Source organism: Vigna umbellata, chromosome 1 (assembly GCF_029865625.1).
Source record: "Vigna umbellata cultivar VRB3 chromosome 1, Vumbellata_1.0, whole genome shotgun sequence".
Classification (NCBI taxonomy): Eukaryota; Viridiplantae; Streptophyta; class Magnoliopsida; order Fabales; family Fabaceae; genus Vigna; species Vigna umbellata.
Genome location: NC_142165.1, coordinates 97,069,240 through 97,094,457, shown reverse-complemented (window position 1 = coordinate 97,094,457; position 25,218 = coordinate 97,069,240). Strand labels below are relative to the sequence as shown.

The following is a 25,218-nucleotide window of genomic DNA, read 5'->3' as shown; positions in this document are numbered from 1 at the left end:
TTACCCCTTCCATACTTTATTTCTTTCTAATTCCCTAAATGTGCCTAATTCTCTCCCTCCCTCCCCGCTGCCTTCATTAAAATTTTCCCCAAACCCCATCCCCGCATCACAATCTTCCCTGCTTTGTGTTCGTGGAGCATCTCTTCCCACTACATTCATCAAATTTTCCCCCAAACCCTTTCCCCACACCACAATCTTCCCCTGCTTCGTGTTCGTGGAGTGTCTTCCCCTGCTTGGGCTAAGCGTCGAGGTCGAGGCGGCGAGGTCGAGACGGCAAGGTTGAGGCGACGAGGCGACGAGGACTCTGCTGAAGGCGATTTTTATCACTTCCGTCTCCAACCCCTCAAATTCAAATACTCCCTGGTATGTTCATGTTATCTCTTCAATATGTTCTTTTGGTATGCAGTATAAGGTTTGAACCTGTAAGTTTGTGTAAAATACTTCAATCCAACCACTAGGTCAAACTAGTGGGCCTCACACTTCACAATCTAAAGGAACAGGAGGAGTACGAAGTGTGGAAGATGGCGGATTGTTTCGTCGTGGCTAAGGAGAAATGTGTTGGCTTCTCCAGGGAGAATTGGTTCCCTTTAGGGATGCGAGGATTAAGGTTGCGAAAGGGATTTTGAGTTCCAAGGGTGTTGGGAAGCTGATTGGTTGGGGATCGGTGCCTGTGAGTGGGAGGAACATGTGGTTGATGAATCAAATGGGTCTGATTGGTGGTGATTTCGGAAAAAAATGTTTCTATCAGAGCATTCTAGCAAGGTTCATCAACAGATACCAATATACGATGAATTTGAAACGATATATTCATGATCCACTGCTTTCTCAGGTAAACAATTGGTTTTAGGTGAAGCTAGCTAAGATTTCCATGATATAGATTACTGCAAGAAAATATTTGGTATGGGAAATGTATTTAACCCTGAAATTTGGCAGCTACTTCGTTCAGCAGGTCAGACTTGCAACTTCTAGCACCATTATTGGAAGCTTTGCCTGATTCACTCTCTCCTGGTTTGCGTGACATTCTCAAATTGACAGAAGGTTTGTGTATCTTTCTCTGAAGTGAAGGCAAAGCTTTTTTCCTTTTTCTAACAACTTGATTCTAATAAAGATCCATACCATATATCTTTGGGTTTAAATTTCACCTTAAGAGCTCTTTGGTATCTTGAATTAATTTTCATGATTATTCGAGCCAAAAGAAACTATTTGTTTGGTTCATCTTATTATTTTATTCAAATGTTTAACCTATTTTTTGCAGTGAAAATAAGCTATTATTCCCTCTTATGAAAACTCTCGTAAACTGCACTGTGTATAAGAGATTAGATACTTTAAATAAAAGGGCCACTCAACCTAAAACCTGATACTGGGGTAGACTTTTATTACCAATCAGTATCATGAGTGAGTGACAGTTGCTTAGTAGTAGGTTTCTGGTTTTTTCATATATATGTTTGTGGATTACTAGTTCATCACAACTCATTTGGCTCCACCTTTAGCATTTTTTGTTCTTAGAGGAAGAACTTAAACAAGTTCCCAAATGCCATACATATATATATATGGAAATCTAGCACGATTTTTAATAACAAAAGTAGAAAATCACGTTAAATTTATAATACAAACACAAAACTAGCACAGTGATACATTATCACGTTCAATAACACATCACAAACTCCCCTTTATATGCTATTTGTACAATAATGCTAATCTTGTGCTCTTATTTTTAATCAAACTTCCAATGATACGTGCAATGCAGACATTGTTCCTTCCCTTCCCTTTTCATGTAATTTCACATATTAGGATTTATTAAAATGAATGAGTGTTGTTGTGGCTATTCTAATTGAATAGAAGTAACCAAAGATCTGAGTGGTTATCTGTGATTTTTATAGGAAAATAAAGACCACAAGGAACAACAGTGACATAGCAGGAAGTGGTAAGTCAAAACTGTTATTATCAATTGCTAATTATGTTCAATGTAGGTGATTTTTTACACATAATCTTTAATTATAGAAATCTTCGTTCATTAATAGATCGAGAGAGGAATAATATTGGAAAATCATTTCAGAATCTGTCTTGGTTTTTTGGTACACTTTTGCCCCTGGAATGTTACAGAAGAAGGTGCATAATGTGTACATTTTTTTCTATGATAAGTGTTTTAATATTTCTCTCTTGTTGGCTATCGTCACTCAATACTCACAACTCATTATTCTTTGATATATGACTTTTTTTCAGGTTCTAGCTATTCGTACTAAGATGTATATCATATTGGAGTTTATTACAGGCGATGAATTGTTTGATAAAATTGTGAGTAGCTCAAGGTGGATTTATGCTATAAGCTTTTAGTGTGACTTTTATCAATAATATTCTTAGTATTGATGTTGCTAATAAATAAAGTAATGTTGTAGGTAAGCTTTCTTCATGTCTCAACGAAGCTGACTGTAGAAGATACTTCCAACAACTTATTGATGTGTAAATTATTACCATAGTAAATCATAGAGATTTAAAGGTTTGTGTTGAATGGGTTCTAGAATTCTGTCTTCATATTTATCATGATTTATGCTAATTAGTATTGTTTTTTGGCTGCAGCCTGAAAATCTTTTACTTGATTCACAAGGAAATATTAAAATTTCAGATTTTGGTTTGAGTGCATTTCCAGAACAGGTGAGTGATTTCTAACAAATAATTCTTTAAATTTATTTTAATTCATGTGTCTGATATGAAATAGCTTTAAGAGTGTAGAATGTTATTCCTTCTTGGACCTTGTTTACTTTTGTATGTTGCCATACTTTAGGCATTCTTTTGTTCATTTATTTTAATCCAATTAAAGTTATTGATTTTAATTGGTCTAGCATGTTTTTCACCTGTAGGTTAACAATTTAGATCAATAATTTCATTAAGGCATTCTTTAAGGCTTCCAATTCATTAAGGCATTCTTTTGCATATTTTTTATCAATAGTTTTCTTATTGGTCATCTGGTTTCTTATTTAGTTAATGACTTTACATCAACTTATCTTTTTTAAGTTTTAATAGAGATTATTGGGAATGTTGTCTTATACATGGTTTATGGTTGCTTGAGAAGGAACTGTTTGGCTTGAGAATGCATCCAATTCGTCATCTCTCGAGTGTTTTAATGGTGATTCTGAGTCCAATGAAGAAGGTCAGTCTTTGTCCAATAGCAGGATGAATGAGGAAGATGATGATGCCACTAAAGAATTGCAGCCTGCTGATCCTAACGAACCAGGTGTTTAGAGTACCATTTAACCATTTAAAGACACATGATGGAAATGAAATTAGGGAACTTAGGTGAGAAAAAAGTAGAAATTACTGTTGAAAAAAGAGAGAATTCATCTCAAAGTTGCTTACTTGGCTGGTTGATTTTGATGTTTAGCTTGGTCAATCAGTTCTAGTGTTATGAGTTGATTTTTATTTATCAGAATTTTAGTTATCTTTATTCTGATAAACTTTTTGGACGTTGAATCACAATGTAACTAACATTATTTTCTCAATTTTGGTGATTGTTTTATAGGCTGGTTTGTCCCTGATAGAAAAATGGTTCTGGGTCTTCATTTTTTTGATTTTATTATTGATATTCATGGGTTCATTTTTTTTTCATGACAACTAAAGTGGTTTATTATTTTTTCATATATTAGTAATTTTGAAAAGTCAGCTAATTCTTTTTATTTCATATATTTTTTTATCAACTAAACAAAAGTGGTTTATTACATTTGCCTCTGATTATCATGCATTAATGAATGAATTAAAAATGAGTAAGTGTTATTGTTTGATAAGGACAAATGTAGACAAATCTAATCCAATTTAATGGTAATTGATATCAAAGATTCGATTTGGGTCAGTTGCACCAATCCTGACACTATTGTTTCATTCTTACGACACCTAATCCCAATAAAAGTATCACATAAGATGTTAATCAGGATCCAAGAAGATTTTATCAAAATACTAAAAGAAATTAATATATATATACATTTCCGGCGGTTTTAGAACCCCGGTTAGTATCAGAGGTTTATAAACTCAGTTTTGCAAAACCCCTGTCATTCCCGGCGGTTTTGAAAGAACCCCTACCTTTCCCGGCGGTTTTCGCAAAACCCCCGCAAATTCCGACGGTTTTGGAAAAACCGCCGGTAATTCTTTACCGACGCAGCTTTTCCCGGGAGTTTTTACAACCGCGGGAATTACATTTTCCGGGGGTTAAAACCCCCGGTAACACTAAAAATAACCCCTATTAAAATTGTAAATTTTTGTAGTGTTTAAAGATTATGTATTATGATTAAACTGTAAGAATAATATTCTATAAGAATATCTTTGTAGTGTAAAAGTGGTCTAATGAAATAATATTACATCTCTTCTAGGCTAGAATGCAGTATACTTGAAAGTGAAGGATTTGATCACTTTTCTATTCATAAAGATCTATTTATATACATCTCCGCTGCCTAACAAACTTCGAAACAATAAAACTCTATAAATTTGACATGACGCACTTTTAATGGGTGGAGTACAGTCTGTAAGGACTAGTTTTGGAGGTGGTGCTGCTTGAAGAAGATGTGTACTGGATAGAGAAAAGGGCCAGCGAATGCCATGTTGAAGGTGTTATTCCACTCTATTTTCTACGTCATGCAAACCCTAAATAAGGAAAAACATAAAACCAAGCCAGTTCATTTCTCCTCTCGCTTATCAGAATCTCCGCATGCACAACGTGTTTTCTCTCTTCTTATATAATCTTTTTCTATCTCGCTACAAAACTCATAAACCGGAAGGGATCATGCCTGTGAGGAAATTAATCAAGAAGACTATCTACACCAAGATCGGGAATACCCTCTCCCTGTCTACCTTCACGGCCGAACCCCACGACAAAGACATGTCTACAAAGCAACAAAGGAGTAATCATAACGAGGCATCAGAGCCAAATACCATATCATTACTTGTTTAATTCTCACTATTTTCAAACAAAAGGAAAAGCAGAGCAATTGTTAATTAGAAGAAAACAATGGTGCAATTTTTTAACGTTCCTGAAAACCTTATTTCCTGTCTATGCCTAATGTTGCTGTCGTCGTCGTTGTTAATCCCACGTGCGGGCTGCTCCGGCACGGGTATACGCGAAACGGGTCTCACGTGCGGGGATTATGAGAACCCTGAGTCTTCCGCGTCCAACTTCATGGCCATAATGGACATGGTGTCGTTTCAGGTTAAAGAGAGAGGGTGGGGAGCGCAGACGCTGCTGGGTTCAGGGCCTCCCATGTACGCATTGGCCCAATGCCGGCGCGACCTGAGGCCAGCAGACTGCTACATGTGTTTCAGCCAAGCGAGGCTGGTGTTGTCACGGTGCGTGCCCAAGGCAGCTGGCAGAATCTACCTCGACGGCTGCTTCGTCCGATACGATGACTACTCCTTTATCCGTGAGAGCGTGGACCCCACTCATGACATCGGCATCTGCGTGAGCCCAACTGTGGGGAATGACACGGCCAGACGGGTGACGGCGACGGTGTCGAACGTGACGGAGGAGGCAGCGGAACGTGGGTTCTCGGTGGACGGAGGGGATGGGGTTTTCGCCCTGGCGCAGTGCTGGTCGACGCTGAACAAAGGGAGGTGCAAGATATGCTTGACCGAAGCGGCGAAGAAAGTGCAGGAATGTGTGCCGAGTGGTGAGGGTAAGAGTTTATTCACTGGTTGCATTTTGAGGTATTCAAGGCACAAATTCTACAACGACGTTTCACCACCTAACATCAAGGATTCTACTTCTACTTCTACAGGTAACACACACTACGGATTTTATTCTTTTACTTCTATTATAATTATTTCAAAAAAATCATGTATGACCCATATATACGAGGTCACTGGTAATCAAGAAACTATAGTTTAAATTAACTTTGTTCCATATCATTTTGTCTATCAATTAGTACAAACAATAGTCCAACATTTCCCCAAGGAAACCCCTTTTTCATGCACCAAGGTTACAATACATAAATTGAAAGTGCTCTAAATGATCCGGTGACTTATATCCATGTGTATCCTTCGGTGACTAATTATGCTTTAAGGCGATCAACTTTACCATTTGCCTTAACTTCAACAGCTTAAACACATTTATACCAAATTGTCTTCTTCTTAGGTAGAAAAGGAACCAACTCTCATGCGTGATTCTGGTTAAGACTATGCATTTCAATCATTCAAGTTTCTCATCATTAAAGATATCAAGTTCTTTCTTCAAATTTTAGGAATAGTTATAAAGGACATACATAAGAAAGGAGAAAACCGAAGGAGACAACCTTTGATAACTTGGAAAATGATTATAGGTAGAGCAGGTACTTTTTTGAAGAGTAATATGATAACTAGATCTTCATTATCAGAAGTCATGGTGTGGGTAGCTGGTGGTGAGGAACTTGAAGAATGGACTTACCATGTAATATGAAACCAATCTTTTGTGTTCTGCAATGTCAGGTGATCACAGGGGATGATGATGGTTCTGGTGGACTTGAAGGAGACCAGAAACTTTGAGGAGTGGTTTGATTTGGAGTGTCATGAGTGAGGAATGAGAATGGTTCAAATAATGGGAAAGGTACAAATTGTTGGATATAACTAGCATTTTATAGGAACGAAGGAAAGAAACGACTCTCTTAAAAAAAGTTGACACTTGTACACAAGTACTTTTCAGTTTGTGAAGAATAATGTCGATACCTTTTTGGAGACGATAATATTACAAGAAAACATGTTTACCGGGTCTTTCGGGTTCAACTCTGAGGACACATAATGAACAAAGCACACAAAACCAAAGACACAGATAGATGTAGAAAAAAAATAGTAGAAGGAATATGATTTTCAAAAAAGGAAAAAGACATATTTATAAGAAAGCAAACAATAAGAATAACATCACCCCAGCGATGAAGTGACACACAAGAACTTGCCAATAAGGTACAAACAATTTCAGCTAAGTATTTATTTTTCATTTCTGCTGCACCGTTTTGCCACAACCTTCCCTTTCACAATTTCACAAGTTGACACAGGCATATGATTTAGCATAATCATGAACATATTTATGCTGGTATGGATGGGAGCATCAAGTAGTCATGTTATTAGGCTTTTCATTGATGTAACTTATTGATCAATCAAGATTTGATCCTGAACATGATTAAAAATCTAAGTTGACGGCATGATGGATCATAACCACATAGAATTTTTCAACTTCTTAATCTCCTTCAATGGATCAACTTCTAGCAACATTTTCAACTCTTCAACAATTGATTGGACTTCAACAATAAAAGAAGTAATATCTGATTTATTTGTTTAAGGACGTTAGTTTATGGAGAAAATCATAAAACCGTTGAATACCATTTACAAAAATACACCTAGCCTCATCCAAAGAGTTACAAGTTTTTAATGCTTTGAGAATTCCATATATACTAGGTTCCACAAATTACCACAATAAGCACAAGTTGGAAATCCTTTTGTCTGATGATATTTTACCATCATATTCTTCCAAGTGATCATAGAAACTTTGGACAAGAAAACAAAGCGCAACAGATGTAGACTAAGGTAGTTTTTTCCATAAACTTCTTTGAAGCATTTGTGAGAGACCTCAAAAAAAGAGTATACAGGTTCAAAAGACACTGCTGACCAGAAAAGGAGAAGCAAAGTGCAAAAGTGGAAACCTACAAGGTATTTCAAACAAGATTCCTTCTTCGGCCAGTAGTGAAGGAAAAAAAAAGAAGGTTGAAATAGGGAGTTGGCATGACAAAACTACACCTAGGAGAATGATAGGTATTGCAAAAATAAGTTAGATAATTCCAATAAATTCTCTAAATGAATCTTATGGTGATTTAAGAGATTGGTCATTTTATTTCAGGTCAACAGATGTTCTGTGTTCATCCAAAATAAAATAAGTACCATTAAGAATGTTCAATTGATACGCTTTATAATATCTTAATTTTCGATCTCGAATTTGAATAATAATAAGTTTAATTACTTGAAGCAAGAGTGTTATCACCTCCAATATTCCTTGAGTTTTATGAATGATATATGTAAACGCGTACCAAATGTGTGTGTGTGTATGTACAGTTGTTTATTTTGTTAACTTTTATAATAACATTATGCGGTGTAGCTATAAATTCCATGCCTTAATTCATACATCCCAACACCAGGCTAGTTACGAAAGGACATTGATATTGCTATTTCTTTTACAATTGAATTACTTTTAACTTGAAATGTTTTCAGAAAGGCCTGGTGTCTGGACGATCGTTGCATTTGTATTATCGGTGATCGTAGGGATTTCACTCATCGTCCTTGCTGCATTTATGTGCTGTCATAGAATGTCGTCACGTAGAAAAGGTAATGCTTGTTCGTTTAATGCCACAGTGGTTATATTTTTTTCTGTAGTATTTTTCTATTCTCTAATGTGCTAATTCTAATACAGTAAGCGACAGTGGTGGTTTGGCACCAGATTTTGCCTTCGTAGCAGGCTTCAGTTTTATGTATGATTTGCTCGAGAACGCCACAGATAATTTTGATCCCGCAAACAAATTAGGCCAAGGTGGAGCTGCTTCCGTGTTCAAAGGAACCCTCCCCACTGGGAAGACTGTTGCTGTTAAACGATTATCTTTTAATAAACGGCAATGGACAGAGGGGTTCTTCAATGAGGTCAATTTGATTAGTGGGATTCAACACAAGAATGTGGTGAAGCTTTTGGGGTGCAGCATCGAAGGCCCTGAAAGCCTGTTGGTTTATGAATTTGTGCCCAATGGAAGTCTTGATCAAGTCCTTTTCGGTGAGTTGTCCAGTTTGAGCAATTCTAGTCCAAGTTGGTGTTTTTTCTCAATAATTTACAGAGCATGATTTGAGTGTCTTCCTTTTACTGGCCAGAGAGACATTTGCTCATCTGTATTTGACTATCTTGTGTATTCTTAATCGACCACATTTGGTTGGTCTATAGGAACTTTGGTGTCAGTTCTTACAATTCGTTACAAGTTGCCATAGAGGAAAATCACGATTTTCATTGGTGACTTGGCGTTTAAGCTTTGTTATTGATTACTGACTTGCACAATTCAGTTTAGCTTTGAAGGGGAAATTGAGGGAACACATACAGTTTACTTTTTTCTTCTTTTCTATCTTTCTATGTGCTTATTTGAAAATTGAGAATAGATCCCTTGTAATTTGCAGGTAAGGGCTCAGCAGATGCTCTGAACTGGGAAAAACGGTTTCAAATCATATGTGGGATAGCTGAGGGCCTAGCATACCTTCATGAAGGTTCTGGAACAAAGATTATTCACAGAGACATAAAGTCCAGCAACATTCTATTTGATGAGAATATGAATCCAAAAATAGCGAATTTTGGTCTTGCTCGCATTGTTACTGGAAACAAATCTCATCTTAGGACAGGAAATTCGAAGACACTGTAAGTAGAAAAGTTCTGTCATTTCAATTTATGTAAAAACATGAGGATTCTGAAATTAGTTGCATACCTCTTAAATAGTTACATTGATAGTTCATATCCAGACTATGCGATGATCAAAACTGCAAATCCTTTATGAAAAAACGTTTCTGTGGAATCTTAACCTCTTAAAAATATGTACTAGAATGGACAAAGTTTTAACGTCTTCCAATAAAAAAATTCACTTGTGTTACACAATTGGTCTGGTCGCATATTAAAGTCAACTGCTTTTGTCAGGGGATATACGGCTCCTGAATATGTTTCCAATGGACAATTGACAGAGAAGGCAGACATCTATGCTTTTGGTGTCCTAATTGTTGAGATTGTGTGTGGTAAGAAGAACAGTGATCAAATACCGGGGTCAACTTCACTTCTCCACAGCGTAAGATTAACTATCCCTCAATCACACCGTAACTTATTGGTATTGGTATCAGTGAGTTTCATTAGCAGGCAGTAGCATGCTCATTTTATCTCTTGTTCAGGTGTGGAAGAATTACAAGGCAAATAATATAACAGCATCCGTTGATCCACTTCTGCAAGGTAAACTTACGGTAGACGAAGCATCAAATACGCTCCAAGCTGGCCTTCTTTGTACACAATCAACTGTTACTCTCAGACCATCCATGTCTGAAGTAGTTCAGATGCTAACCAAGAAAGACTACGCTATTCCCTCTCCAAAGCAACAACCATTCTTCAATTTCAGTGGGCTAAGTCAAAATGACTGCACTGTATCCTCAATTGGGCTTGCAAGTGCAAGGTCCTCCTTTCACAGCACCACCAGTTCACTAATTCCAAATGATGATTTAACAGTACAAGGGAATTCCTTTCCTCATTCTGACAAGTTCATTGCTGGCAGCCCTGATTCAAATTTCCAATTAAATATGGGAGCGCCTGAGCCCAGGTAGATTCACTTGAAATTTTGCGATGATCCTAAGGAGTGACCTGAATGGGGATAAGAGAAAACTGAGGATAGTCAGTTATAATTTGAGTGTGTAAAATTCTGATGAACAGGGTTGGAAAGCAAAGGAGAACATGAATGGATTTTGCTCAACATAAGACGCAAGGAACAAAATGTAGATTATGGTCATGAAGCAACTTGTATTATATAATTGTGTACATGAAGCAGGACTTCAAGGGTAGGGAAGAGTAAACATGGCTCTGCTGTGTCCTTGCAAGTTGTTGATGTATTACACTTGTCATGAAATGAGGATTTGACATAACATTTCCATTCAAGTAGTGAATGTCGACTTCATCCTATTTAGTACAACAAAATTCCATTCATTTTTTTTTCTTTTATCTTTATTTTGTTTTTATTTATTTTCTTTTTATCAAATTTGCTTGTATTTTCAAAAATTAACCAAATAGAACTCTTACTCCTATTTTAAAATTACGTGTCACAAAATAAATTATGAATTAAAAGAATATTGTATTAAATGTTTCTTCAATATTACCATCACATCTCAAAATTAACGTCAATGTAAGATTATTTATCTAGATTAGTAATATATTACATTAAATAAAATTTACAAAGAAATACATTTGTATTTGTCAAAACTAAATAGTAACACGTGCATTAGAGAGTACTCGTGCTCGATTATTATACATTGTTCTTCTAAAATTTTACAAAATCTCATTTAAGCAAACCACTCCTTGACATAACTTTGACTCACGACATAATTTAAAATATTATCCACGTCATTGCATCATAACATTTGTTTTTTTTTTCTTAAAATACAAATCACAAAGTACCATGGCATATATAACAATCTATGCCTTTGATTTTAAAAGTAATTTATCTAATGGTCAAAATGTCTTTTTTCCATGATGGGCGTGAACATTTGTCAAGAATATTTACTTACTATTTTTTATTCAAATTATTTTTTAGTAATTTTTCTTTCTATTTTAGAAATATTTCTTATATAAAAATAAAAACATATTTAGTTATTATTTAAATTTAAGAAATTAAGATTCAAATATTATAAATATTTTATATTTTATTACGTTGTAATATATATATATATATATATATATATATATATATATATATATATATATATATATATATATATATATATATATATATATATATATAGTATATGAATAAAATAAAGTAACAAATTTCTCCATATACGTCTATTGTCTTGGATAGGACTACATGGTGTTGCCGAAACAGAAGACATCATCGTCTCTATGCTGTTACTCCAAATAAGATTAATATGATAAATAGAATGAGACTTAGTTATCAATAATTAAAGAAATCAAAATACACTAGATGACACAAGATAGGTTTAGCCTATAAACCAATTAAAATAAAAATCCATAATAGTAATTCAAAAGAACACTACTCATAATCACATTATTATAAATATTTATATTTTATTACACTTTATTCTACTTATAAACTAACAAAATAATATAACAAATTTCTCCATAAAACATATCTCTTTTGATATCTAAACAAATCCTAAAAATCGTAACCGATACTGTATTCCTCCTTTCAATAAAACTAATAATTTCTTTGTATATTCAATAGAATTTAAATTGGTTTTGCATATATTAGGGAAACATAAACACTATATGTATTTTATTATATTATCTTATTTATATCTATACCTGTGTATAAATCACATTCTTCTTTGCGATTTGTTTTCTAAATTTATCTTTTAAATACAAGTTTTTTTAAAATTAAAATAATTATTTTATCATTTATTTAAATTTAATTATTTTATTAATTTGACCATTTTTTAAATTTAATATTTTTTTAATTATAAAAATACCTATAAAATAAATAAAAACTACTTACAATAAAATTTAAAAAATATTTATATTTAATTTTATAATTATAATAATAACAATAATAATAATAATAATAATTTTTATTATGATAAAAAATAATATATCACGTGTTTTCGCTAGTTTTAATAAAATAAATTTAGTACTTATAATAATTTTCAACTTATTTTTATATTTATTTAAATAAAATATATATTGCTAATTTTAGTAATGATATACTCGTTCTTAAAGAATTCCTGGTGCCAGATAATGCCGTAGGATGATGCTTTTGAATGAAGAAGTATTTCTATTGAATGAAATGATGTTAGCATTTGAGGATGTGCAAGTAGTGTGAGATACAATGGTTCCTCAAAGCTTGGAACCCAAACTAATGAAAAATATGTTACATATGTGCATTTTCCATGGTCTCCATTTTAAGATTATAGAAGGAAGATGCTGCTGAATTCTGCTTATCTGGTGAAGGAATCAACCCAAATGAATTCATATTCCAATACTCTCCATTTCTTGCCTTATGGGCAACAGTGCCACCTTCTGCACTCGAAATGGCAACTTTTCTCCAGTTGCACCAGATCCTGAGCATGATGTACAACATCACTAAGCATATCACTGTGGAAGTAAACACAATGGCCACAATGATTGCTGCCACTTGTGTGTTTGATAGCTGCATTTTCCCCTGTGCCGTGGATTCAGAGCATGATCTCAGTGGTGGGCCACAGAAGCCGTGATTGTTCAGGAATGAGCTTAGTGGGAATCCTGAAAATGTTGGAGGAATCTGGCCTTCAAGATGGTTGTTTGAGAGATTCAACACGTGCAGGCTTGTGAGTTTGCCCAGTGAAGGAGGAACTTTCCCTTCAAGTTGGTTGAAAGAGAGGTTGAGTCTTTCTAGCTTCACGAGGTTTCCTAGAGATGGTGGAATCTCACCAGTGAAGAGATTTTTACTCAAGTCCAAAATCACTTGCAACTCAGCAAGCCCTCCTAGCTCAACTGGTATGGTACCTGTTAAAAAGTTCTCTGAGAGCCTAAGCTCATACAGTTTTGTGCATTGCTGAATTGTCGGAGGAATGGGGCCAGAGAATCCGTTCCTTTGCAAATTGAAGACATTGAGGGCAGTGAGGTTTCCAAGCTCTAAGGGGATTTCACCGGACAGATTGTTGTGATGGAGAGAAAGCTTGAGCAATTTTGAGCAGTTACCAAGCTCAGAAGGTACCCTACCACTGAAGTTATTGTATGAGAGATCTAACTCACCAAGTTCTTGTAAGCTTCCCAACCAAACAGGTAGTTTGCCACTCAACCTGTTGTTACTCATGAGGATGTGTTCAATTTTCTTGGAGTTTGAGAGTTGAGGTGGCATCTCTCCTGTTAAATTGTTGAATGATAAATCAAGAAAATTGAGCTCAGTGAGTTGGTCAAATTCAGAAGGAATGCTTCCAGTGAGATAATTTTGTCCAAGTCTGAGACGGCTGAGGTTTCTAGAATTGGCTAGAGTGGAAGGGATGGGACCTGAGAAGCTGTTGTTGGTCAAGTCCAGAATGGTTAGAGAATTTGAACCAGTGAGAGGAAAGAAACTTCCACTGAACTTGTTGTGTGAAAAGTTGATGATTTTCAGGCTTTTGAGAGAAGAGAGTGAATGAGGGAGAGGTCCTTCAAAGGAGTTGTTGTAAAGGGTAATTTTGGTGAGCTCCGAGAGGTAACTGAATGTAGATGGAATGGAACCAGACAATATGTTATCTGCTAAGGCCAATATCTGAAGGTTTTTACAGTACCCCATGCTTGGTGGGATCGGACCAGACAAATCATTCTGCCTAAGATGCAGAACAACTAATTTCTTGAGCTTACCTATAGTCTCTGGAATGGGCCCTGTAAAGTGATTTCCAAAGAAGTCAATTTCCTCTAAGCTTGTGCAGTTTGTTATCTCTCTTGGTATGAGTCCAGACATCTGGTTGTCATAGAGGTAAATGGTGCTCAATCTCTGCAGCCTTCCAATCTCCGTTGGAATTTTACCTGTCAAGAAGTTACCAAATAGGAAAAGACCCTCTAAGCTACTAATGTTTCCAATTTCAGGAGGGAGAGGTCCAACAAAGCTGTTGTTGTTGAGAACAAGATCTGTGAGGTTATTCAGTTTGTCCAGGCTTGCAGGAAGTTCTCCTTCAAAACTGTTATCAGAAAGGTCCAACTGTTGGATTGAGGGGCAGTTGAGCAACTCCAAAGGAAACTTGCCAGAGAGCATGTTTCTAGCCAAAAAGAGTTCCCGAAGCTTTGAACCTCTGAGGCAGAAGTTACTTGGAACGCTACCAGTCAGAGCATTATCAGACAGAACAAGAGTTTCAAGACTCTGCAATTCTACATTAAGGAGAGGTATTGATCCAGAGAGGTTGTTTTTGGACAAGTCCAACTTCTGCAGCTGAATCAGACTATTAAGAACAGAAGGGATTTGTCCATGTAGTTTGTTTCCAAGCAAATTCAGGTATGTCAAGTTAGAAAGATGACTCAAAGCAGGAGGAATTGACCCAGACAAACTGTTATTGGCCAGGTTCAGAATTTTTAATGATTTAAGCGACCCCATAGAGAAAGGTATGTCTCCTTCAAGCATGTTGTTTGATGCTGCAAAGTTTTGGAGCTCTTCACAGCCTTGAATCTCTTCAGGTATGGGGCCACTGAGTCTGTTCATTTCTAAATCAAGGGATATTAGATGTTTCAATTTACCGATCCCAACTGGTATGCTTCCGTTCAAGTGGCAGTATCCTATTGCCAAAACTGTCAATTCACTCATATTGGCAATACTAGGTGGAATTTCACCAGTCAACATGTTGTCACCTATTCTAAGAATTTGTAACTTCCTCATGTTACCTATCTCTGCAGGAATGTTCCCAGAGAGATCATTTGAGTATAGTTGCAATATTCTTAGATTTTGAAGCTGACCCAGCTCCGAAGGGATGTAGCCAGAAAGAGAATTTGAAGACAAATCAAGTGTTTGAATAAAAGAGAGGTGTCTGAACTCAACTGAAATGGAACCGGATATTCCTGAACCAGACAGATTCAGGCCAATAACATATTCCTGATCAACTGCACATGTTATTCCATTCCAGTTGCAGACATGAGCTGTCGGAGACCAGTTGCCAAGTGCTCCCGATGGATCTACCAACTCTGATTTAATTCTGATAAGCCAGTAGGAATCTGTTGCATTATTGGCCATAGTTGCAATAAAAGAAGTATCTAGTATGGACAGTAACAGAAAGAAATGGCACATCCAAACGGAAGCCATTGCAGAATGTTTTACAGGTATGAGTTTCATTTCAAAGGTTCACACAGAAGATCAAATAATTCAAAGGGTATGGTCTAGGAAAAGGTGGTCCATTCTGTATAAAAGAACAGAGAAGAACAATTAAGAAGAGCTCAAATTTTGATGGGTATAAAACGAAAATAGGAAGAAAAAGATAGAATGAGAAACGAAGGAATAATGAACAAAGACGCAAGTTCAAGTGCTAATTGGTTGTTAAGATACGGTTTTAAATAGTAGCAAAGTAAGCCCTGCCTACTTTGTTCAAGAAAGTTGAAATAGTACAATGAAGAAGTTCAACCCATTATATTATATCTTAAACATATAGTGATATCTTTCTAGTTTCTACCTTTTCAGTTTAACCATGATTTTGGTGCCTTTTCGCCCTTTTTTTCTCCAGGCAACAAATTTAATATTTTAAGATTCTTTAGTAGCTTTTGTGGTAGAGAACTTGATAATACAACGGGGTACGTTCAACAGAATTATACAACACGAAGAAAAAGATCCCCTCATGGTCGAGAAAAAAGTGGCACAAGTGGGGCCACTTTTACAATCCTCAAATTTTGCTCACAATGCTGCTGGACAAATTCATAGTACCTTCGAAGTAGTTTTTGTAAGACGTCTGAGTTCAAGATAAACAAGTTTGAGCATGATTTGACTTTACAAGAGTACCAGTTGTTTAAACTTCAAAAATTGTCAACTAAATTGGTACAAAAACATTATGGCAATCCAAATACTAAGATTTCCCTCAGAATATTCAAGCATAAGATTATTTTCTGCTTTCCGTGATAAGTATTCTTAAAAAAGAAAAACCAAAGGCCATAAGCTTTCAAGCATGCATGATGAAATATGAGAAAGTTAGATTTCATAATGATACGTGGAAAAAAAATGAATGAGGGTAACTTTCACACGTTTTAGTCTTTTTCTGTTTTATTTCCTTAATTTAGCGAGGGGTGAAAGCACAAGACAATGTGTTAGGTTTCTCCATTGTCATCTTCCATATGTGCATTTCTATTATTGTAGGATCAAACTCATCAGAGGGTTAAGCATATATTCTTCTCAACCCAAACGACCTACTTCCAAATTAAATATGAGAAGAAAACAAGGAAGAGAAAACAACCACACTAGTTTTGGTCAATTCCAGCTTCATTAATTTTTCACCTATGAATGTCCAGAATAAAAGCCAAAACCATGTGAGGTTTGGTGTATTATACTGAATAGTTTATACACTAAAATTATATCGCATTATCGTAGTTGATTCAATGAAGCAATAATCTTCGGTTCAAACATCATTGATTGGCGATAAATGTATATAAGCCAAAATACATGAAGGCAAAAGCGCCTCAAATCTTATCTTTCATATTCAGCTCACTACTTAGCTTTCAGCGTTATCTTTATACAATCCACGCCTTCGTCCCAGTTTCCCATGATTCAAGCATAAGCAACCCCTCAAAAAGGAAACATCACATTACATTGTACTAAAAACTTCAATTATTTCATCACTATGAGTATGAAACTTTCTCAAAGGGGATAAGAAAGTATGAAATAACAAAAATAATCTTCTTTAAACATAAAAATTAGTTTGTGTGTTAGTCAATTGGTAGTTATGTTTTTTTTTAAAAATGTAAGCGTTTATTTTTTAATACATAAGTTAAATTTACAGTTTAGAGAAGTTTATTTTATTTTATAAATATTTACAGAGAAATTTATTTAAATATATATTCATGATGTAATATATTATTTTACTACTTTTTACGCTTTATTGTAAAAGAGTTTTCCTAACATTTTTCTTATTTTTCGTTTTCCCAATATTGTAGGTATTTATGGGACTGTTAGAAGAAAAATGTGAATGGAGATTTTTATCTACTTTGGTACTAACCCAATAGTGCTTGTTTTCAAGATGCTGCTGCTCTTTTATTCACGCTTCTATACTTCCACTATGTGGTCACTACTACAAAAAGTTTAGGTGCCTACGCTTCGTACAAATAATTACCTTTTTCCCTTTCCTAACGCTACTTGATAGTGCATGTCATCATTGACCTTTTTCGTAAACTTCTTTCAGCCTAGAATTTGAAAAATAAGACAATTCTAATTTATTAGCTATATTTGCACCAAATTTATATGTACTTACTGTATTTAATAATATTTATTAAAATGATATTAAAGTCATCTATTTTAATAAAATTTATTACTTTTTACATTTATTGTATTATTCATTATTAAATTGTTGTTTGACCACGGTTAGTATATAGTTTTATACTTGATATATATGTTTCAGTATAGAAATGTTACGAAGAATTTACATCATTTAAAAATAAAACCAATTTATAATATATAAATACATATTTTATCTTTCGTTAAAGTTAAAAGTTTATTTCTTATTTATATAAATAGAAATTTTTAATAATGGTCTCATTCGTTCACCTTAAAGAATGTTTTCAACTTTTAGAGTTTGATTGATAGCTCGCAATTCATGGAGAGTTGTTTATTGTTTTTAATTGCTACCTAATCTTAGTTAAAGTCCATTTTGGCAAGAATCAAAAGGAATAATGTCATGGGGAGATTAACTACTCTTGAATACAAAAATGGAGTAATACTTAGGTGTAAAATTTTGGATTACGGGAAGACATGCAGCCAAGGGAGAAGGTGCATTATTGAGGAGACCAAATGTATAAACAAAGATTTAAAACAACATCAAGACACAACAACGCGTTGTTTAAAAGAATATATAAAATATGGAGATTCTGCATTGGAGTGAGTACGAATATATCGTTGCAATAGTACTTAGAATAATGTCAAAATATTATTTAAAGAATTTAAATTCACTTTTTTATTCTTTGCAACACGGTATTCTTAAAGTTTTCAAAGTTTTTTCATCATTAAGAAGAACACAGTGCAGATTGCCTCAGCGTTGACGACTTCATTCTCTTTAGTGTAATATGTTGACTTTAGTTGGGTTTGAATATATCTTTTAATGGAGTTTTGGCACCAAGTTATTAGTTGACCAAATAGGACAAGTTCATACAACAATTTAAGAATATAAAATAACTGGATAAGTATTAGACAGATAAGTGTACTGACATCATTTTCTCTCATCTTTTCTTAAATGATTATTTTAGGGGCTATCTAGTAATCTTGCAGATTAAGAAAAATAAGCGATACATATATTACAGGAAAATAAAAAAGTAATTAAAAATAATTACTTTTTTTGTATAAGCATTAAAAATTTTCATTTTCCTATTACTTTTTTTGTATGAAATATAATTAATTATAAAATGAAAAATGAAAATGAAAATTTGCATTTTCATTTTCTCTCAATATACAAAAATTTAATTATATTGTATGAAAAAGAAATGAGATCTAAATTAATTATAAATCTTCATTTTCCTATTACTTTTTTTGTATAAGCATTAAAAATTAGGTCCTCATTATATTATCTATTGTCTATTGAGCATACTATTTGTATATGTATTTGTTAAATGTATGTCTAATTTTTTTTTTCATCGTACTGCTTCTAACTAAAAAAATACGGTCACTCTACAATAAACTTTAAACTTGTGAATCCGGGAAGTTTTCAATTCTCTACTTAAACGAAGGGTTCCAACATGCAAGGATACACAGAGGAAAAATATGTAACTAGTTGTAAGGGTTATAACTTGTATGCTCGCGGAAATAGAACTACTTAAGATATCCCTTCATTTTCTTTTTCTAGAAAGATTCCACCCAAAGATGAGTTGAGCTGTTTTCAGCTGTGAAATGATATTAACAAACCTTACATCAACTTGGCATCACTGTTTAGTTCCAGAAACAATCTCGTCAGGAAACTTGAGAAAGACCAAACGCACATCACAAGAAGCAGGTAAAGGACATTTGAAAGTAGTCCCAAATTATTGGCAATCTCAGATTTTCCTTCTCTAAATGAGATATACATTAGCAGATTTCCAGCACGATGAATTTGGTGAAATCTATATGCCTGCGCATTAAATAATTTATGAGTGTGATACTATGAATCACCAATCTAGAAGAAAGAATAAGAGTATTTGAAAGAGAGGACTGGGGTAATTTAAACTTTAACAAACTGAAAGAATTCTACTATAAGAAACGCAGGAAGCCGTTATTCAAGAGGGTATTGGATTGCTCTTACATGAAAGATCATCGAAATAGCAGCCCATGACGGTGAGTTACAATATCTTGCTATCTGCTCAAATGCGAATTGAACAACTATACCAACCAGGTGTGGAACAAAAGTCGTGGGGACGAGAGGGAAAGCCCAGTCCCATGACAACATCATTGTGGCTATTGGAATTGTTGTACTAAGCAACACGGTAACAACGGAAGAGATTTGATATCCCGGGGTCAAAGTAACACTTCTTTTTGCAGAATGATTTGGTTGTCTGCGTCTCATTAAAGAGTCAAGTAGAAGAAGAAAAACCGCAACTCCACTGTAGAAAATTGTTTCTGTGAAGAGTAATAGGAGGAAAACTGGAGACGAAGAATCAAGGAAGTCTAGAGTTAAGCACTAAATTAAAAAAGGAACAAAGAAAGGATAATAAAATAGCAACATTCGAAGAAAATAATGAGACACTCCATTTGCGGATATTCAACCCAAAGCTGCCAACATTGGAACTAAGATAAGTCAATATTTGGTAATGTTCTCTAAAACACTTCTAGAAAAAATAAGAAATAAAAATAAAAGAAATCTTTTTTAAATGAAAACTAACTTATACATTAGTTAAAAATCACCTTTTAAGAAATAAAATAAGAAAAATTCTACAAACTCGTTTATTTTTTCTTCATATTTTATTTATATGAAAAAATTATCCAATCAAGCATAGCCTCATTTCAAATTTTACATGTACGAGTTTGAACTTTATTTGTTTGTCGGTTTGAACAGTTTTAAAACTATTAATAAACTAGCAAAGTCAAACAAAATATATATATATATATATATATATATATATATATATATATATATATATTATATACTATATATAAACTAGTACACTTAATAATGTTTGCAAGTTGATTATTCAAACAATATTACGTTTGGATAAATATTAAACAAAACAATTATAAACCTATGGAATTCATATGAATTATAATAGGGAATTTCATTTTCAAGAAAGTAAAATATTCTTTCACTTGAATTTTTCATATCTGTCAAATTGTTCGAAGATTCTTTCAAACTGTTTTGTCCTAATCATGAAAGAATAACGGGTTCCAAGTCACTCTATTAACAAGGCTCATACCCCAGATATGAATATCCAGAAGGTTTAACAGTACCAGTTCCTTACCCCACCCCAGTAAAAAATTCTGACAGGCAAATTTTACATTCATCAGGGACATGTTACTTTGAACAGCACGTGAATGCAAGAAATACACTACACATTGCATATGCTAAATCGTATACATTGCATGAAAAGTAACACATCACAGTAGAATTTCTTATAAAGAAAAGTTAGTTACTCACTTTTTGATGGCCAGTGTCCAAAAATGTTAAGCATTACTTCAGGCAAAACGATTGGAGGAAAAATGAAAGAAACAACTAAGATAGCAGGGCCCAAAATCCATGATGCGCTGTTCTGAGTCCTCTCTGAATTTGATGAAATGACTTCGTTCTCTCTGTTAAGGTCACAAAATCGGACTAGTCCTGGCTTTCCACCATTTTGGGGTAAATGAAAACATGATTTGTTAACAAGAAAGGTGTTTTCAGAAATAGAATCATGCTTTTCTGGCACCAAAACAGATTTTTCACGCCCACTGATATGTGGCTGATTCCCAGAACCGGCAACAGCATGCTGTTTCTGGTACCTTCCTCTCAACTTTGGTGGTACTCCGTGTATATACTGACAGGATTTGTCTGACCATCACAAACAAAAGAGTGTTAACAGCGGTCACCTCCAAAAATCAGAAGAAACCAAACTTCCATGGCCAAATTATTTACGAAATCCAATTGGAACTAATCATATAAAAATAATTATTTCTTCAAACAATGAAGAATTATTAAAAGGTTGTTAAGTCAGAAAATAATAAAAAACAGAAAATTCACAAATAAGCCCAACAAACAAGCAAGCTACCTTTATCATATATTGTCCGGTGAGCGTCTCTTCGCCGGTCGAGCGATAACCTCAACTGAATATGCAAGGAAACAAAACAATGTAAGAGGAAGAACAAACAAAACAAAACTTCTATAGGAACAGTAGTAGATGGTGCCATACTCACAGACTTTACTCTCAAAGAAAAAGAAAAATATATTAATATATTTAGCAACAAAATTCGGTTTACATATTATTACTAGCCAATTTTGAGAAATAAAGTTTCTATGGACATTCTTGGATCTTTTATCGCTTAATCTTTCTTCTTGAATCTTTATGGCTTAATCTTTATTCTTGAAACAGTGAAAACTAAACATTGCTGAAAAATGACAGAGAAAGTTAGGTACCTTGAGATTTGTGTTGTGATGGAAAGAAGAGGGAGAAGAAGTCAAGAAGGAAGTGATTGTAGTGGCCATTACTGAGATGAGAGGATTTGCGAGAAGGTTTGCTGCTGTTAGAATTTGATTTGTTTCAAATACCAGGGAACTTCATTTAAACAGTGGTACTAGTCTTTGCAAATGTTACTTCCTCCGCAAGTCTTTCCGTTTTTTATTTAATGAATTTTTTACTTCTTTTTCAATGTATATTTTATTTAATTTTAATTACATTTCAATCATATTTTCGATGTATATTTTAATTTTAATTATATTATTCAAAATGTCTTATGTTTTTCCATTTTGAAAACTCTTGTATGTTAATTTACAAAAGTATGTTGGAATATTACTTTTAAATGTTAATAAAACTAATATTTTTAATAAATTTATAATAAATTATAACAAAAAAAACTATTCTTATTGTTGAGGACAAATAAATTTTATTTCTACTTATTCATAAATTAAAACATCTTGTAATCTTATTAACCTTTGTTTGGATTTGTGAAAACAAAAATTATTAACTTTTAATTAAACTTCTGAGATTGAAATATATTTTACATTTTTTTATAAATTAAGGTGTTATAATAGTGTAAAATATCAGAGTAATAGTTCTTCTTAATTTTCTATATCAATAATAAATGAAAACATTTTTCATAATTATAGAAAATGAGGATTCACTTTTAATTGTATTACTTGTTAATTCATCTTTATATCCATAATTTATTGTGACATTTATTAGTGTTATGTTCAAATACAGGGTCTTGCCATCCAATCAGCACATCCCTTAAATAATGAAAAAGATTTTCCTTTTTGGAAATCATAAGTTAATAAATAGGCATTGTTACGCATAATCAATTAAGAAAAAAAAACTCATTTTCAATTCCTTAATTTGTTTCTTAAGGACAAAATTAGCATTTGTCATCAATATAAGTTATATTGATTGATTAATAAAATTAGCATGTGGTATAGAGTGTTAACATCCGTAGCATATAAAAGACATTAAATATTTTTGTTCAATTCAAGGAAGAATTTCGTTTGATCGAGAGAAGGATAAGAATTTATTGCTCAATATACTAGAAAAATGAAATTATTTGGGTAGGGAGAAATTAATTAAGAAATTTATATAATATTTGATTCACGTGATAGAATAAGGTTCAATATATTTAAAAAATCATTTATAAAATAAAATTTTAAAATAATTTAACACAAAAAAATAAATTTAAATAAATTATGATAAAACTTTATTAGCAAAAAAACATATTTTTCAATAAAAATACATTAAAATAGTGAGAACAAATTTAATGACGTTATTATTTTTTATTTTGTTGTTGCTTTTCATTTTTATTAAGACAAATTATTCAATTATTTAATTCGATCAATTCAATCTAATTAGATTGGGTTGAGTTTAATTTATAGAAATTGATTGATGAATAATTTAAAATCCAACTAAAAACTTGCTATTATGTTTGTGTTATGATTATTGTTTTGGTAGGGTTGAGGTTTAACTTAAAGCATTTAAAGTTATTTGCTCCATCATCTAGGTTACTTCATTCTCTCTCTTCTTCTTGTCCTAACTGTGGGGGAGGGTGCTTGCAGAAGACTTGCTCCATCATCCAGGTTAGGCTATTCTCTTTCTTCTCCTTTTGAAGTGGTACCAAAAGTAAATCCGTGGGCTTAGTCCAAAGCGGACAATATCTTACCATTGTGGAGATCTATGTGTGTGTATGTGGTGAACATCCTTATAAATGGTATCAAAGCCCATGGTTCAAGTTTGGTGACCGGGCTTAGACGAGTGCGTCCCTCCACGGTAAGGTGAAGCCCTGATAAGTGCCCTGGCAAGTGGCAGATAGCCAGATGAATCATGAGAGGTGGAGAGCAAGAGATGTTCAGTGTTGTGTGACCATGGATTGTGAAAGAGGACAAAGAAATGCTCAGTATTAACCATGGAAGACACTCTGATGCTCAAGTAAGTGACTTTGCGGAATAATCTTGTAATAAAGATTAGTAATTATAGTTAATTTAAATTACTTGTCTTTACATATATTTATAAATATTATAATGAACTTACCATTATGTCTGACTCATTAATTACCAATAAATGATTTTATTCTTGTTAATTATCAATTGACTATTATTCTCATTAACTATCACTAATTGTTTAGAATACAAGTATTATATATTTTGTATTTATATTGAGGAATACAAGTATTATATATTGAGGAATACAAGTATTATATTGAGGAATACAAGTATTATATATTTTGTGTTGGAAATAACTTTCGTAGCATGTTAATCTCTACACTTTTCATTAAATAATATTTTAATGTTTATGAAAGGGTAATTTCTGTATCGAATACATTGCAGACACATTCTATTTATCAATCATCTGACTTGCTCTTGGTTAGAATTGTACGTATCATAACATGAGATCAACGTAATGAATTGATATCAAAAACTGAATTCATGCAATTTCTTGCCAAGTCCAATATTTGAGGTCATTTGAAAAGCAAATTTACGTACACATAATTAAAATTGACATATTTTACTTATAAGACTACTGTTAAGAATTAAATATACAAAATTTCGCTTAAAAGTATAAAATTTATGTTAATGAGAATAAAATTAATTTAAACTTAAAATCATCTAAAAAGTTGATTGAATTGAAAATTAAAAACAAATAAGACAACAAAATTATAAAATTATATGTAACGATAACTAATTAAGATGACTGAATAAGATAACAATTTCATTAGTTTAACCGTTACATTACTCAATTAACAAAAGAAAATTTGTCAGAAACTCAATTAAAAAAATATAATTTTTAAAGTATTCAATAAAATATAAAAATTTAATTGAAAGTTTTCAAATTTATAATAAATTTGAAACTTAGTTAAGTTTAAAATTTTAAATGACTTTCAATTAATATATACTAAAATATAAAAGTAATAAACAACAAATATTCTAAATTTCAATGTAGCTAGATCCTATGATTTTCTATAACTACTCAATCAAAATGGAATTGTGGTATTGAGAAAACATAGAGGTCTAAAGGTTCATATTAATGAAAATAAGGGGATAGAAAATGTAATCACTTGGCACAAGGATGGACTAACTTTTCAACAGAAGAACTAATACGAAAATTCTTTCAGGAATCAAACAACCAACACCATCATACACATTTTAGGACTCCATTTATTATTTAGCCAGGTTTGATCTTTCATAAAAAAATTATTGTTTTCAACTTAATTATTTTTC

At 33.2% G+C, this 25,218-nt stretch overlaps 3 protein-coding genes and 1 long non-coding RNA gene across 5 annotated transcripts; 2 read left to right on the top strand and 2 right to left on the bottom strand.

Moving 5' to 3' along the window:
• Positions 1-56: 56 nt before the first annotated feature.
• On the top strand, positions 57-3,514 carry LOC124823638 (uncharacterized). 2 transcript variants are annotated; one of them, XR_015786618.1, is made up of 9 exons: positions 57-363; positions 495-829; positions 934-1,038; positions 1,881-1,924; positions 2,022-2,109; positions 2,224-2,295; positions 2,397-2,497; positions 2,578-2,652; positions 3,071-3,514. It is a non-coding gene; the product is annotated as an uncharacterized LOC124823638 (long non-coding RNA). The 2 variants fall into 2 exon arrangements; XR_015786619.1 differs by having other exon boundaries at positions 459-829.
• A 1,409-nt stretch (positions 3,515-4,923) lies between these two features.
• LOC124823635 (cysteine-rich receptor-like protein kinase 1) lies at positions 4,924-10,704 on the top strand. The gene is made up of 6 exons (XM_088115232.1): positions 4,924-5,756; positions 8,212-8,325; positions 8,411-8,761; positions 9,154-9,388; positions 9,662-9,806; positions 9,907-10,704. Exons 1-6 carry the CDS (start codon positions 4,994-4,996, stop codon positions 10,327-10,329), a joined length of 2,031 nt encoding a protein of 676 aa, XP_087971358.1. The 5' UTR covers positions 4,924-4,993; the 3' UTR covers positions 10,330-10,704.
• A 1,785-nt stretch (positions 10,705-12,489) lies between these two features.
• Positions 12,490-15,908, bottom strand: LOC124823655 (uncharacterized). Its single transcript, XM_047295910.2, has one exon. It carries the CDS (start codon positions 15,507-15,509, stop codon positions 12,600-12,602), a length of 2,910 nt encoding a protein of 969 aa, XP_047151866.1. The 5' UTR covers positions 15,510-15,908; the 3' UTR covers positions 12,490-12,599.
• Positions 15,909-19,012: 3,104 nt separating this feature from the next.
• On the bottom strand, positions 19,013-22,037 carry LOC124823639 (uncharacterized). Its single transcript, XM_047295895.2, has 5 exons — positions 21,937-22,037; positions 21,572-21,626; positions 20,965-21,354; positions 19,639-19,976; positions 19,013-19,467 (listed from the first exon to the last, which is right to left on the bottom strand). The coding sequence occupies exons 1-5, from the start codon at positions 22,003-22,005 to the stop codon at positions 19,267-19,269; spliced, it is 1,053 nt and encodes a 350-aa protein (XP_047151851.1). The 5' UTR covers positions 22,006-22,037; the 3' UTR covers positions 19,013-19,266.
• Between the last annotated feature and the right edge of the window lie 3,181 nt (positions 22,038-25,218).